At 57.6% G+C, this 15,489-nt stretch overlaps 2 protein-coding genes across 2 annotated transcripts; one reads left to right on the forward strand and one right to left on the reverse strand.

Annotated features, from left to right (window-relative positions):
• Window positions 1–70: 70 nt before the first annotated feature.
• On the forward strand, window positions 71–4,213 carry PRADC1 (protease associated domain containing 1). Its single transcript, XM_005532571.3, has 5 exons — window positions 71–161; window positions 2,229–2,329; window positions 2,591–2,700; window positions 3,323–3,490; window positions 3,720–4,213. Exons 1-5 carry the CDS (start codon window positions 116–118, stop codon window positions 3,838–3,840), a joined length of 546 nt encoding a protein of 181 aa, XP_005532628.1. The 5' UTR covers window positions 71–115; the 3' UTR covers window positions 3,841–4,213.
• Window positions 4,214–4,468: 255 nt separating this feature from the next.
• SMYD5 (SMYD family member 5) lies at window positions 4,469–13,379 on the reverse strand. The gene is made up of 13 exons (XM_005532570.3): window positions 13,261–13,379; window positions 12,983–13,091; window positions 10,572–10,711; window positions 10,250–10,371; window positions 9,585–9,654; window positions 9,319–9,423; window positions 8,808–8,870; window positions 8,573–8,643; window positions 7,573–7,679; window positions 7,020–7,076; window positions 6,660–6,754; window positions 6,329–6,399; window positions 4,469–5,828 (listed from the first exon to the last, which is right to left on the reverse strand). The coding sequence occupies exons 1-13, from the start codon at window positions 13,324–13,326 to the stop codon at window positions 5,690–5,692; spliced, it is 1,215 nt and encodes a 404-aa protein (XP_005532627.1). The 5' UTR covers window positions 13,327–13,379; the 3' UTR covers window positions 4,469–5,689.
• Window positions 13,380–15,489: the final 2,110 nt, after the last annotated feature.

Here is a 15,489-nt window from a genome sequence, read left to right on the forward strand (position 1 = left end):
CCCGCGCCGGCTCGCGCTTGATTGATGGTAGCGCAGACCAATAGGAAGGAGAGCGGTGAGTCCATCCGCCAATGGGAAGCGCGGGGCGGGGCGGTGGGCGGGGCGTGGCGCAGCCATGCTGCTCTGGCTCTGGCTCTGGCTCTGCTGCTGCCCGGCCCGCGGTGAGTGAGGGGCGGAGGGAGGGACGGAGCGGGGACAGCGGCCGGGCCCGCGCCGCAACGAGCCGGATCCCGCACCCGCACCCCGCACACACCCCAAGCATCACGGGCCGGCCGCCTCCCCGCTCGGCGCACCGTGATGCCGGTGTATTTCCCTTCCCGGCACCGCGGCCCCGTTGCTGTTCTCTCCTGTGTCTCTGTCCCGGTGTATTTCCCATCCCGGCCCCGTTGCATTTCATCTCCTGAAGCCGTAGCGTAGTACGGGGGCATTTCCCCTCGGTGCGCCCCCATCTAATTGCGTTTCTCCTCCCGCATCCCGATCCGGGTGCATTTCCCCTCCTACACCTCAATCCGGATGCATTTTCTTTCCTGCATCCCAACGTGGGTGCATTTCCCCTGCTGCATCCCGGTCCTGGTGCGGTTCTCTCGGTGCGGTTCTCTCGGTGCGGTTCTCTCGGTGCGGTTCTCTCGGTGCGGTTCCATCGGTGCGGTTCCATCGGTGCGGTTCTCTCGGTGCGGTTCCCTCGGTTCAGTTCCATCGGTGCGGTTCCCTCGGTGCGGTTCCCTCGGTGCGGTTCTCTCGGTGCGGTTCTCTCGGTGCGGTTCCATCGGTGCGGTTCTCTCGGTTCGGTTCTCTCGGTTCGGTTCCATCGGTGCGGTTCTCTCGGTGCGGTTCCATCGGTGCGGTTCTCTCGGTGCGGTTCCATCGGTGCGGTTCCATCGGTGCGGTTCCATCGGTGCGGTTCTCTCGGTGCGGTTCCCTCGGTGCGGTTCCATCGGTGCGGTTCCATCGGTGCGGTTCCATCGGTGCGGTTCTCTCGGTGCGGTTCTCTCGGTTCGGTTCCATCGGTGCGGTTCTCTCGGTGCGGTTCCATCGGTGCGGTTCTCTCGGTGCGGTTCCATCGGTGCGGTTCCATCGGTGCGGTTCTCTCGGTGCGGTTCCCTCGGTGCGGTTCCATCGGTGCGGTTCCATCGGTGCGGTTCCCTCGGTGCGGTTCCCTCGGTGCGGTTCCATCGGTGCGGTTCTCTCGGTGCGGTTCTCTCGGTGCGGTTCTCTCGGTGCGGTTCCATCGGTGCGGTTCTCTCGGTGCGGTTCCCTCGCTGCGGTTCTCGGTGCGGTTCCCTCGGTTCAGTTCCATCGCTGCGGTTCTCGGTGCGGTTCCCTCGCTGCGGTTCTCGGTGCGGTTCTCTCGGTGCGGTTCCCTCGGTTCAGTTCCATCGGTGCGGTTCTCTCGGTGCGGTTCCCTCGGTGCGGTTCTCTCGGTGCGGTTCTCTCGGTGCGGTTCCATCGGTGCGGTTCTCTCGGTGCGGTTCTCGGTGCGGTTCTCTCGGTTCGGTTCTCTCGGTTCGGTTCCATCGGTGCGGTTCTCTCGGTGCGGTTCCCTCGGTGCGGTTCTCTCGGTGCGGTTCCCTCGGTGCAGTTCTCTCGGTGCGGTTCCATCGGTGCGGTTCTCTCGGTGCGGTTCCATCGGTGCGGTTCCATCGGTGCGGTTCTCTCGGTGCGGTTCCATCGCTGCGGTTCTCTCGGTGCGGTTCCCTCGCTGCGGTTCTCGGTGCGGTTCTCTCGGTGCGGTTCTCTCGGTGCGGTTCCCCACGCAGCCCCCCAGCCCAGCAGCATTTCCTCTTGCTGCATCTGAGCCCCTTGGATTTCCCCTCTGGGCCCTGTGATCCATTTCCCATCTCTGCCCCAGCTCCATTGCATTTCCTGCTGCATCCCAATCCAAGTGCATTTTCCCTTGTGGTCCTGGTGTGTTTCCCGTCTGCTCCCCTCAGGCTGGGTGCTATCACCCCTCTCCCCTCCATGGTCCAGCAGCGTTTTCCCTTCCCCTTGAGCACCCCAGTCCCGGTGCTTTTCCCGTCCCCATCCCGTCTCAGCCCCTGGGAACTGCCACATCTGCCCTTGGAACACCCCAAAACCTTTTGGGTCCTGGGCCCAGCCAGGATTTGGCATTGCTGAAGGGCCTGCTCTTTCTGCCACGCTTCTGGAGTGATAACTGAGATTTTTCCCCTTTTTTCAGGGATTTTGCCTTTAGTTTCCCTTGCCTCTCAGCTCTGTCCTTTCACCCCCAGGTTTACGCATCCATGAATATTTGTACTTCCAAGTGCTGAGCCCCGGAGACATCCGCTACATCTTCACTGCCACCCCAGCCAAGGATTTTGGTGGCGTGTTTGTAAGTATTAAAAACTGAATTTGTCACTTTGGGTCCCGCCATCCTGATATTGCTCCTTGCTGGGACTCGGTGATTTGGAGTTTTGGTTAAAATTGAGCTCCTTGCTCTTCCACAAGCGTCCTCGGCCTCAGCAGGATTCCAGAGGGCTGGCTCCTGGTGTCCCTGTTGCTGGGAGCCCAAATGTCCCCCAGAGGGACGAGCAGGGTGGGGAGGGGGAGCAGCTCCAGTTCCCCCTGCTCACCCCTGCCTGTCTCCTCGGAGAACACAAGGTACGAGCAGATCCACCTGGTCCCGGCGGATCCTCCGGAGGCCTGCGGAGAGCTCAACAATGGGGTCTTCATCCAGGACCAGATCGCCTTGGTGGAGAGGGGGTAGGTCTGGCATGGTGGGAGCTGCTGGGGGACCCTGCTGGGCAGGAGGGGAGCCCTGGCCACATCTCCCCATCACCTCCGGATTCTTCCTGTGGCATTCCCCACAGACATAAACCAGGGAAACGTGAAGGTGTTCCTGCCCTGGAGAATTGCATCTTGTATTTTTCAGCCTGTGGTAAGGTAGAAAAAAAAACCCTGTCTAGGTTCAGACTGAAAAAGAGTAGGTTTAGATTAGACAGTGGGAAAGAACTCTTCTCTGTGAGAGTGGTGAGACCCTGGTACAGGTTGCCCAAAGAAATTCTGGATGCCTCGTGTCCCTGGAGGTGTCGAAGGCCAGGCTGGACTGGGCTTGGAGCACCCTGGGTTGGTGGAAGGTGTCCCTGCAATGGCAGGGGGTGGAACTGGATGAACTTTAAGGTTTCTTCCAACCCAAACCATTCCAAGATTTTATTTCCTATTTTTTTAGGAGTGTGGGTGGCTTGTGCCTAAGATAGAGACTCAGAGGAGCAGGGTTTGGAGGAGGTGTGGAATCGGGGAGACAATCCCTAGTTTGGGTGTCTCCAGGCACGCTCTGGCACGCGGCCAGCACAGGTTGGTCAGTGTTGGTCGCTGTGTGCCGCAGGGGCTGCTCGTTCCTGTCCAAGACGCGAGTGATCCAGGAGCACGGCGGGCGGGCCGTCATCATCGCCGACAACGCCTACGACAACGACAGCTTCTACATCGAGATGATCCAGGACAGCTCCCGGCGCACGGCCGACATCCCCGCGCTCTTCCTGCTGGGCAGGGACGGGTACGTGCTGGGGCTGCCTCCCCAGGGCTGGGACAGCTCCCGGGAACGGCGAGTGACAGCTCTGTCCCTCACAACAGGGAGCTCCCAGTGGTCAGCGTGGCTCCTGCCGGGCTTTGCATGGATTCAGTGCTGGTTACTGGGCAGAGTTTGAGCTGGGTTGTGGTTTGTGCTCGGGTCTGGCTGCACCCCCCCAGCCCTGGGAACACCTGTCACCCCTGCATCCCTCCAGGTACATGATCAGGCGCTCCCTGGAGCAGCACGGGCTCCCCTGGGCCGTCATCTCCATTCCTGTCAACGTCACCAGCATTCCCACCTACGAGATGATGCAGCCCCCCTGGACCTTCTGGTAGCAGCAAAAGGCTGTGGCGGATCGAGGACTTCTGGTGGATCCCAGGATCTTGCCCTAAGGACCAGGTTTGAGAAAAGGATCCCAACAAGCTCCGGAGATCTTTCTGCTGGCACCGGTGTGTGGCCACGGGCAAACACCAATGCCAGGGGAAACCTCGAGCCTGGCACCAAGCTGTGACTGTGTGGGAGGGAGGTGAGGGCCCAGAGCAGGCCTGCACTTCCCAGGAAACATTTGACCTTGTGCTGCTGCTTTGGAGGAATGCAGGACTGGCAGGGATGGGAGGAGAGCAATACAGCCTTGGTCTGTACCGGCAGGGCTCACCCACTGTCTGTATATTTCTGTCTGAGCTAATGAAGTCTTAAGTTTTAGAGAAAGGGAAGTTTCTCTTTTATTTCCAGCAGTCGGCAGACGAAGGGATAAATCTCATCCCCACATTTTTTTCATAGTAAAATTCTCCAAGAAGCTCCTGCAGCTGGGGCAGGGCTCAGTCAGAGCCTCATGGGACAGCACAGCCTCCAGCACCAGTCCCCAGGGCTGGGCCGGTCCCAAACCCAGAGCCCACGCTTGCACAGGTGTCTGTCCCCTGGGTCACAGCACTCGGCACCCACCAACACAAAGCACAGGTCCCAGCTGTCACCAGTCTCGGTTTATTACGAACACTGAAGGGGATGCGGCCCCGGGACGGCCGGGGACAAGCAGCGGGAGGCAGGGCTGGCAGTGTCACGGGTGTGCAACCCTCGGTCCCACAGTCCAGCTGCCACGGGCACAGCAGCAGGAAAACAGCTCCCCAAAATCCACAGAGGAAGGAAATAACCCCGGCTGCATCCCTGACCTGCTGCCTGTGCGTCACTTGGAGCCGTGCTGTCCCTCCAGCCACATGTCCGCACACAGGGACAGCGCCGCGCGCTGTGGCCTTGAGGGTGGCAGCTGGGGATGGATGACAAGGGGACACACATCCAGTGGGGCCACTGCACAGGCACGTCTCCATGTGGTGGCACTGGGTGCAGGGAAGCACCTGGCACACGCTGCATCCCCAGTCACGGGAACATCCCTGTCCCACAGCTGGAGGGAGGGAGGGACAACTCCCTCCCTGCAAATCCCAAAGTGTCTTCTGGGTTTGGGCTGGCACCACAGCCCATGTGAGCTCCTGGCCGTTCTCCATCCCCAAATGGTCCTGCAGGCACTGCCCAGGGCTCTTCATGGGGAGGATGGGCTGAGCAGGGAAGGAGGTGCCTGCAGGGTCAGCTCTGTGCTCCCTGCTGGACTCGAGCTCTGGGCCACCCTCCAGGGCGTTCCCTGCACGATCCTCCTGCCCCTCACTGCTGGCCAAGGCATGGAATGGAGGATATATAAGGGCCCCAGCTCCATGGTGTGTAGATAGTGCTAATATAGACATTAAATAGTACCCTCGTGCACAGACACACGGACACACACACAACACGCGTTCCCCTCGTCCCTGCAGGGTGGGGAGGACAAGCTCCTCCGCATGCACAGCCTGCACAGACACAGCGGAGCGACCTCGCGGGTGCCCGGGGGCTGGCTGACCCCACTCTCCTCCAGCCAGCCCTGCTGGGAACTGGGATGTGGTGGAGGGCCGCTGGCTCACAGCTTGTCCTCACAGGGAGGACAGGGACAGCCTGACACACACACACACACACACACACACACACACACAGGGACAACACGGACAGGCGGGAGCAGGGCCTGCCTCCGGCTCCCGGCTGCCCCGCTCCGGCACCTCCGGCACGGCGCCCGCCCGACCCCACAACACAAGCCTGTTCTAGTATTAAAGCTGCTGCTTCTTGGAGGAACCTCCAGGCCCCTCCCTTCCCTCTCCTCTGGGGCCAGGATCACACATCAGTCATCTCATCCTCCAGCTCCGCATCGTCCGTCTCTCCTTCGCCCTCCTCCTCTTCGTCCGATGTCACGTCGGCGTCGTCGGCTTGCGCGAGGCACTTGGGACACGAGCAGGTAAACAAGTAGTTCTCCCTGGCAGGTGGGCAGGCAGGACATGGAGGGATGAGACAGGTACAATCCCACACTGCTGCTGGGCAGGGGGTCGGGAAGAGAACAGCTGGGAAGGGGCTAAATGTGCCACACCCAGAGGAGTTTGGGGGTTCCATCCCTAAAGGTACCCCGGGTGGACAGGGGGATTTCTCAGCCCCACAGGGGTGATGGGACAGGGGGACAGTGACCCCCAGCAGGAACCTCTGCACTCAAGGGACAGAGAAGGAAAAGGAAGGGTCTGCAGGTGTAAGCCAGCAGAGAGAGGGGGGAACCCAAATCCTCGGTCCCCAGGGCTAGAACACATTACAAGGAGCTGGAAGCACCAGAAGCACCACGTGCTGCACACACCACGAGCCCACCAAAGGCCAGAGCAGCCTGTGCACAGCCACACCCCAAGGCACACACAGCCCCGGGGTGGGGATGCTGCTCTGATGGACCTGGGGGTGACAGGGGCTGTGAGTTCCCCCCCAGGCAGCCCCTACCTGAGTATCTTGTTGCGGCTGTGTCTGCTCCGCTCCCTCTGACAGCAGTCTAAGTAACTGATGCAGATTTCCTGTGAGCAAACAGAGATGGGCTGGGCTCAGAATTGCTCCCCATGATCCCAAAGCAGCAGGATTTTGTCCCAGTCCCTCTCAGAATCAGGCAAATACATGGGGTCTGGCAGCCCCTACACAGGATGGGGATTGAATTCCTCTGCTAAGATGATGCAGGACACAGGAGGTTTTGGGGCTGGGGTCCATGCAGGATGCTGGGGACAGGGATGATGCCATGGTGTGATGTCACCTCAGGTCCACCCAGGCCCTGCTGTCTCACCTCTCCTGCTTCGATGTCCTCCAGAGCAGTGAGATGCAGGAGGAAGTTGTTTTCTGGGAAGGATGTCTCAGCGTTGGGGATGCAGCTGTGGTTACCTACGGGCAATACAACCTCTTTGCTAAATGCCTAAGTGGCTCCTGGAACCACATCACATCTGAGTGCATCCACGGCAGGACTGGCCATTCCACAGCTGGGCAAGGTGCCAGGGGACACAGAGAGCGGTACCCACCACATCCACCCCATCCCAGCCTGCAGATGGCAAGCACAAACCCCTTTCTCCAGGAGAAGAGGCGAGCCAGCCTAGCACAGGACATTTCCCTCCTCGCTACTGTTTTTCCTCCCAGTCCTTGTGTTACTTACAGCAGCTCTGCAGCACGTAGAGCCCTGACCCCTCGCAGTTGAGGAACTCTCCCGACTCTGCAGCACAGAGAGAGGGGTTAGAGCCCTGCATGGTCCATTCCAGCTCTCCCACTCGAGCACAAAGGAACATCCATCAACACACAGCACCCACGGGCAGCACTGCTCTGGGACCAGATGCTGCAGGGTGATTCCCAAAGAGCCTTTCCCTCCCACAAACATTCACATCCCGAGGCTGTCCTGTCCCTGCACTCCCACAGAGCCTCACCTGTCGCCCTGAGAATCAGGCCCTTGATATTGTTGTTCACAAGTTCTAGCCACTTTCCCAGGAAAGTAACTATAAACATAGGTGTTTATACATTCCATTAAAAATACGACTTTTGATGGACATCTCTCACAGCCAGTGTGGTTGGGAAGGTGTTAACCTGACTATCCAATCCCTGGTCGTGGTCAGAAACTTATAAATATTGAAAGGAAGAATAAAGTTCTCTTTTTGTTTCACCACACCTGGAACTGTGTCCGTGTGACTCATTTCGTGTCCAACAGTGACACTCACCCTTCTCAATGTCCTTGTAGAGCTGGTCAATGAAGGCATCCAGCTCCTCCCGCTGCAGCATGGGCAGATCCAGCGCATCGCACGCGTGCACCCACTGGCTCAGGGAGCTGGGGGGAAAGGGACACTGTCAGGGGGCAGTGGGACACTGTCACAGTCCCACGGTGCTGTGAGGGAGCAGTGAGACACTGTCACAGTCCTACAGTGCTGTGAGGGGGCAGTGGGACACTGTCACAGTCCCATGGTGCTGTGAGGGAGCAGTGGGACACTGTCACAGTCCCACAGTGCTGTGAGGGGGCAGTGGGACACTGTCACAGTCCCACAGTGCTGTGAGGGGGCAGTGGGACACTGTCACAGTCCCACGGTGCTGTCAGAGAGCAGTGGGACACTGTCACAGTCCCAAGGTGTTGTCAGAAACAGCAGGACATTTTTCCAGTCCCACAGTGCTGTGAGGGAGCAGTGGGACACTGTCACAGTCCCACAGGGCTGTCAGAGAGCAGTGGGACACTGTCACAGTCCCACGGTGCTGTCAGGGGGCAGTGGGACACTGTCACAGTCCCACGGTGTTGTCAGAAACAGCAGGACATTTTTCCAGTCCCACAGTGCTGTCAGGGGGCAGTGGGACACTGTCACAGTCCCACGGTGTTGTCAGAAACAGCAGGACATTTTTCCAGTCCCACGGTGCTGTCAGGGGGCAGTGGGACACTGTCACAGTCCCACAGTGCTGTGAGGGAGCAGTGGGACACTGTCACAGTCCCACGGTGTTGTCAGAAACAGCAGGACATTTTTACAGTCCCACAGTGCTGTCAGCACACGGTGGGACCTTGCAGAGGGGATCCAAGGTGGCTCTGAGCAGCCAAGGTCTGGCAGAGGGATGTGAAAGGGTTGGACACAGCCAGGATGAAGTTTTTAAGTCTGCCTCTCCCTCCCCACCTCTTGAACGCAACCATTCCCACTCCACATCTCCACTGCCCTGCAAGGAGCACCCACAAAGCCGCAGTACCTGGTTCCTATGCCCTGGCCATTGGTCCCAACGAGAGCAAAGAGGGATCGAAATCCTTCTGGAGTGAACCACTGCAGAAGGGAGAGAACAAAGGAACTGAGCCCAGGCCAGCCTGAACTCGCTCTGCAATGCTGTAAATGCCACAGGGAGCTCTGGGGGAAGCAAGGAAGGAGCAGAGTCCCAGGGGAAGCCCTGGCCAATGCTCCTGGGCTATCTGGGAGGCAGATCCACTCACCCTGCTGAGATATTCGTCATAAAGGGCTTCGGTGAAGAGCAGCCGCAGCAGCTCCAGCTGGCCCTGGCAGGACACAGCAGCACGGTCAGGCTGGGAGGTGCTGTGGGTGTCAGCCCCGGGCTGAGGCTGAGCCCAGCACAGGCCAGAGGCTCAGGAAGGACCTGGGCTCCCCAGCCTGCCCTGCACGGCTGGAGGCTGCTGCCCTCACAGCCGTGAAATTCACCATTTCAGCAGCAAAAGCCACCTACTCAGCAGCTAAATATCACTCTGTCCCAGCCCACAGCAGGAACATCTCCCCCACAGGAAGGAGCAGCATATCCCATGGAAGCATCACAAGACCAGAACCCTCTAAGCAACTGCTTCCTCACTGTCAGGAGTGCTGCTTCCTCCCTTTGAGCCTGGTGTTTCCAGTGTTTCCTATCCCCGCTGTAATGAGGCTTTTGCATCTGTGGGCTCACAGACACAGGCAGGAGAAGGAAGGCTCAAGGATTCAAGAACTGCTGGGTCTTACCTTAAATTTGTCCCCCAGCAGCTTGTGCACAATCTCCTCTTCTTCATTTGCTGTCTTGCTGCAGAACTGGGAGAAGGCCTTGATCCACCACTCCTTGTCCTTAGCCTGACAAAAGAATCAAGCAGAGGCGTTGCACCAACACCACTTTGCTCCCCAGCCCACAGAGAGAGGGAGAATTGTCAGAATAAATGCTGAGAAAGCCAGGCCAAGGAAACAGAGCCTTAGGAATAACATCCATTGTGGGATAACAAAACCACCCAGTGTACCTGCTTGATGGTGGCGACCATCCTGGCCATCAGCATGATGCTGGAAGTCTCTGGGGGGTAGTGCATGTTTCTGTGGGATTAAAATGGAGAAGAGATGAGCAGATCAGGGCTGGCATGGGAATGAAGAGCTGGAGGGAAGCAGAGGCAGCTGCCATAGGTGTGTCAGCCTGTGCTGATCCATCACACCAAAGTGGTGAGCGCAGCATTGCTGTGGGGGTCCAGTGGAGAGAAACCTGCACCCACCTTCCTGCTCCAACCATACAATTCCCTCCCATCCTGCTCACTCTGCTGGGGCTTGGGACAAGATTTGGGTCAGGGGTGTTGCCTATCCCCTCCGGGACCATTTTTTTCAAAAGCAGGGACAGAAAAGGACCCATGGGATGGTACCAGGAGGATCTCCCAGGGGCTGGAGATCTGCAGGAGCACTGTAAAACTGCAGGAGCGATGTGCAGCTCAGCGTTTTGTAGCTCTTTAGTGGGAGAAAAATAAGGAGTGCCCAGCTGTGTGTCCAAACCCTTGGGCTGCCAACATCACAATACCCAACCAGGAGAAAGAGCTGGGCAGTGTCCCACGGCCATCCCCACCCTCCAGCCACCTGGAGCAAGGAGCCAGCCCAGGAGAGCCAGCTCCCCTGCCTGTGGGGCAGCAGGAAGGTCTGGCCCTACCTCCATGCCTCCTGCAGCTTGTTGAGGGGGTGCGTGGGGTCGTCGCGGGACGGGCCGAGGCAGAGGACCTGGTGGTACTGCTCCAGAGCTGCCTGCCTGCACTCTGCACTGCAGTACATCACCTAGAGCGAGGGGACAGCGCTGGCATTGGCTGTGGCAGCAGGAAAAGGGGCTCCTCCATCCAGCTGTGCCCCCTCCCTGGCCAGCAGAGCCCTGGCTCTTTGGCCCACAGCACGGAAAGGCACACAGCACAAGAGGCTGGCTGGATGGAAAGGACTCAATGATCCCAAGAAGAGCACGGTCCCTCCGGGCAGTGCCGTACCTGGCAGCGGGGACACTGCTGGTGCAGGTCTTTCCGGATGCTGCACTGCTCCGGGTGAGGCAGCACCAGAGAGCTCTTCCCCAGCAGGCGCTGGGCGTTCTCCTCCGCCGTCTCCAGCGCCCGCAGGCAGTGATCACAGGCTGTGGGGACACAGGTAGGTGGGTGGATGGATGGATGGATGGATGATGGATGATGGATGGATGATGGATGGATGGATGGATGGATGGATGATGGATGGATGGATGGATGGATGATGGATGATGGATGGATGGATGGATGATGGATGGATGATGGATGGATGATGGATGATGGATGGATGATGGATGATGGATGGATGGATGGATGGATGGATGGATGGATGATGGATGGATGGATGGATGGATGATGGATGATGATGGATGGATGGATGATGATGGATGATGGATGGATGGATGGATGATGGATGATGATGGATGGATGATGATGGATGGATGGATGGATGGATGGATGGATGGATGGATGATGGATTGGATGGGATGGAGGGATGGATGGATGGATGGATGATGGATGGATGGATGGATGATGGATGATGGATGGATGATGGATGATGGATGGATGGATGGATGGATGGATGATGGATGGATGGATGGATGGATTGATGGATGATGGATGGATGGATGGATGGATGGATGGATGGATGGATGGATGATGGATGGATGATGGATGGATGATGGATGGATGGATGGATGGATGGATGGATGGATGATGGATGGATGGATGGATGATGGATGGATGATGGATGGATGGATGGATGATGGATGATGGATGGATGGATGGATGGATGGATGATGGATGGATGATGGATGATGGATGGATGGATGATGGATGGATGATGGATGATGGATGATGGATGGATGGATGATGGATGGATGATGGATGGATGGATGGATGATGGATGATGGATGGATGGATGGATGATGGATGGATGATGGATGGATGGATGGATGATGGATGATGGATGATGGATGGATGGATGGATGATGGATGGATGGATGATGGATGGATGGATGGATGATGGATGATGGATGGATGGATGATGGATGATGGATGGATGGATGATGGATGATTGATGGATGATGGATGGAAGGATGATGGATGATGGATGGATGGATGATGGATGGATGACGGATGGATGATGGATGATGGATGGATGGATGGATGATGGATGATGGATGGATGATGGATGATGGATGGATGATGGATGGATGATGGATGGATGATGGATGATGGATGGATGGATGGATGGATGGATGGATGATGGATGATGGATGGATGGATGGATGATGGATGGATGATGGATGGATGATGGATGGATGATGGATGGATGGATGATGGATGGATGGATGGATGGATGGATGGATGGATGGATGGATGATGGATGGATGATGGATGATGGATGGATGGATGGATGGATGGATGGATGGATGATGGATGGATGGATGGATGATGGATGGATGGATGGATGGATGATGGATGGATGGATGATGGATGGATGATGGATGGATGGATGGATGATGGATGGATGGATGGATGGATGATGGATGGATGGATGATGGATGATGGATGGATGGATGGATGGATGGATGGATGATGGATGGATGGATGGATGGATGATGGATGGATGGATGGATGGATGATGGATGGATGGATGGATGGATGGATGATGGATGATGGATGATGGATGATGGATGATGGATGGATGATGGATGATGGATGGATGGATGGATGGATGGATGATGGATGGATGGATGGATGGATGAATGATGGATGGATGGATGGATGGATGGATGGATGATGGATGGATGGATGGATGGATGGATGATGGATGGATGGATGGATGGATGGATGATGGATGGATGGATGGATGGATGGATGGATGGATGATGGATGGATGGATGGATGATGGATGGATGGATGGATGGATGGATGGATGGATGGATGGATGGATGGATGGATGGCAGGCACAGGAAAGGGGCCAGAACCCAGAGCAAGGCAACACAACTGGTACAAACACCAGAGAGGAACAAAGTGATGGGGCTTGGAGCAACCTGGCCTAGGGCAAGGTGTCCCAGCCCATGGCAGGGGTGGAATGGGAACTTTAAGGCCCCTTCCACCCCATCCCATTCCAACATTCCATGGTGCCACCTGCCATATTCCTCCAGGGCTGACTGAAGTCACCATCCCTCAGATGACACCTGAACTTGTCAACAGTTTAGTGCAGAGGCAGAAAAGGCAGCAAGGCCACCTTTATAAGGCGCTAAGATGAACCCAAACCCTTCCCTTGGTACCGGGCAGCTCCTCTGGGGTCCCGCGGTCACCCCACCGGGACAGGTGACAGGGATGGGGACATGCCAGCAGCACCAGCCGCTCACCTCGGTAGTTGTACAGGGCATTCCAGAGGAACTGGGATGACACCACCGGCCTCTCCACGAAGACTGTTTCCCCTTTGCGAATGTTTCTGGTGGCGAACAAGCCCTTTCCCTGCCGAGGGACAACCGCGGGTCAGGGACGCGCCCGAAGCCGAGTCATACCCGGGAGCTGAGGGAATTCCTCCATCCCGAAGGGACCCTGCGGGCTTCAACTCCCTGCGCCCCCCAGGCGGGGCGGGAAGGGAGGGACCCTCACGGAGGGGAGAACGCGGGCTGCTCACCTTGGCGCTGCTGATGAACCGCGCCTCCGCCGCAGCCCCGGCGTGTGGCCCCGCCGCGGCCGCCATCTTCGGGCGGCGACTTCCCCGCCCTGACCCGCCGGGCAGCGCCTCTTCCTCTTCCTCCTCCTCCTCCTCTTCCTCCTCCTCCGCCCCCGCCCCCTGCGCCCCTCAGGGACCCGCGCTCGCCATCGCCCCCCTCAGCCGCGGGGCGCGCGGGGGCCGGCGGCCATCTTGGCACCCCTCCACAGCCCCCCGGCAGCGTCTGGAAACACCCAAAACCACCCCAAAACAGCCCAAAACAGCCCAAAACGGGGCCGGGGCGCTCCCGCCCCAAATGCTACAAGAGTTTGCTGTGTCTCCCCAGTCAGTTATTATTATTTAGTAGAGGAATAGCCGTCACAGCTCTGTCAGGCGGAACACAAGTTCCCCCCCCTCACTTGAGGTCTCCCCTCGTGGAGAGAGGAGGCATCGCCCGCTGCCCTGCGCACCCAAAACTGGCCCGACTTCCCCCAAAAAAGCCTTCAAAACACGCTACTGAGGCCACTCTGCCCTCGCTGCCTCCTGCTCGGAGGTCTGCAAAGCCTTAAAGGCCACGGAAAAGCGTCTTTGGTTGCATTTTCTAATTCGCAGCGCTGCGGCACAGCCCCGGTGCTCGCTGGCCCCGCGGCGGGAGCGGGACTGGGAGCCGGGGACGGTTCCGTGCTCGGGGTCTTTGGTGTCACTAGATGTCACTGTCGGCTCGTGACACCGGGGACACCGGGTGACAAGGCTGCACTGCCACCTCCATTGCCGGGCCAGCAGCTGGAGCACGGCCTCAGGGCTGGCCATTGCTCCGGCCGGGGGATGAGGGACAGCCGGGCTGCCAGGGCCGCGTTCCCCGCTGTGCTGTGGGAGCCAGCGCAGGCCGAGCTCCATCGCACCGTGCCCGTGGCAGGGACCACAGGGACGAGGCACAGGTGGAGCGATGCTGCCGTGGCTCCTGTTGCCATTACAAACTCAGCGATTCATGGAATATTTATGTGGGAAAAGCTCTCGAAGAGTAACGAGTCCAATATTCCCTGGCACTGCCGAGGCCACAACTGAGCCATGTCTCCAAGTGCCACATCCACATTTTAAACCCCTCCAGGGATGGGGTTTCCAACACTGCAGCGGTGCCATGGCTGGACAGCCCTTCCAGTGAATGAATTTTCCCCAGCATTTAATATAAACCTGTCCCTGTCACAACCTGAGGCCGTTCCCTCAGGGATTTCCCCATGGAAAGGGGTGGAATGGCAGAGGCTGCCCAGGGAGGTTTGGAGTGCCCATCCCTGGGCAAGGGAAGGCCTGGAGGTGGCACTCAGGGCTGGGCTGGGGACAAGGGGGGACTCCATGGGCTGGGAAGGATTTTCCAGCCTCGGTGATTCTGGGATTCCTCTCCTGTCCCTGTTCCCTGGGAGCAGATCCCAAATCCCCCCCGGCTGTCCCCTCCTGCCAGGAACTTGTGCAGAGCCAGAAATTCCCCCTGAGCCTCCTTTGCTCCAGCCTGAGCCCCTTCCCAGCTCCCTCAGGAATTCTCCAGCCCCTTCCCAGCTCCCTCAGGAATTCTCCAGCCCCTTCCCAGCTCCCTCAGGAATTCTCCAGCCCCTTCCCAGCTCCCTCAGGAATTCTCCAGCCCCTTCCCAGCTCCCTCAGGAATTCTCCAGCCCCTTCCCAGCTCCCTCAGGAATTCTCCAGCCCCTTCCCAGCTCCGTTCCCTTCCCTGGCCACGCTCCAGCCCCTCAGGCTGGCAGAGCAGGAGCTGCAGAGGTCTGGCCATTCATTCACAGGTTCTTGTTCTCCAGGGGCCTGAGCACCCCATACTCACCATGACTGCTCTTATTGAAAATGTGGTTTTATCTCTGCAGGATCCAGCCCAGAGCTAGTAACGCTTGTCATCTACTTTGATATGGGGTCATCAATCAATTGAAAAAAAGATCTTTAGTACATATTTTGTCCAAAATAGTTTATTAAGAAAAAACCCATCAAAACTCTTTGAAGAAGGATGAAAATACACTTGGTTTTGGTTTGGTTTTTTTTGTTGCTAATTTCAATTGAAAATTAAAGTGAGTACTTGGAAAGTTTTCTGCCTGTTTTTTGTTGTTGTTATTGATTTTTTTTACATTCATTCCCTCTCTCTTTTTAAAATTAATTCGTTTTTTAATAAAAGACAAAGCAAATAAATAAATGACATGTATTAAGGCAAAAAAAAAA

This window comes from Pseudopodoces humilis, chromosome 6, assembly GCF_049639895.1.
Source record: "Pseudopodoces humilis isolate 2021_Gansu_Grassland_sample_001 chromosome 6, ASM4963989v1, whole genome shotgun sequence".
NCBI lineage: Eukaryota > Metazoa > Chordata > Aves > Passeriformes > Paridae > Pseudopodoces > Pseudopodoces humilis.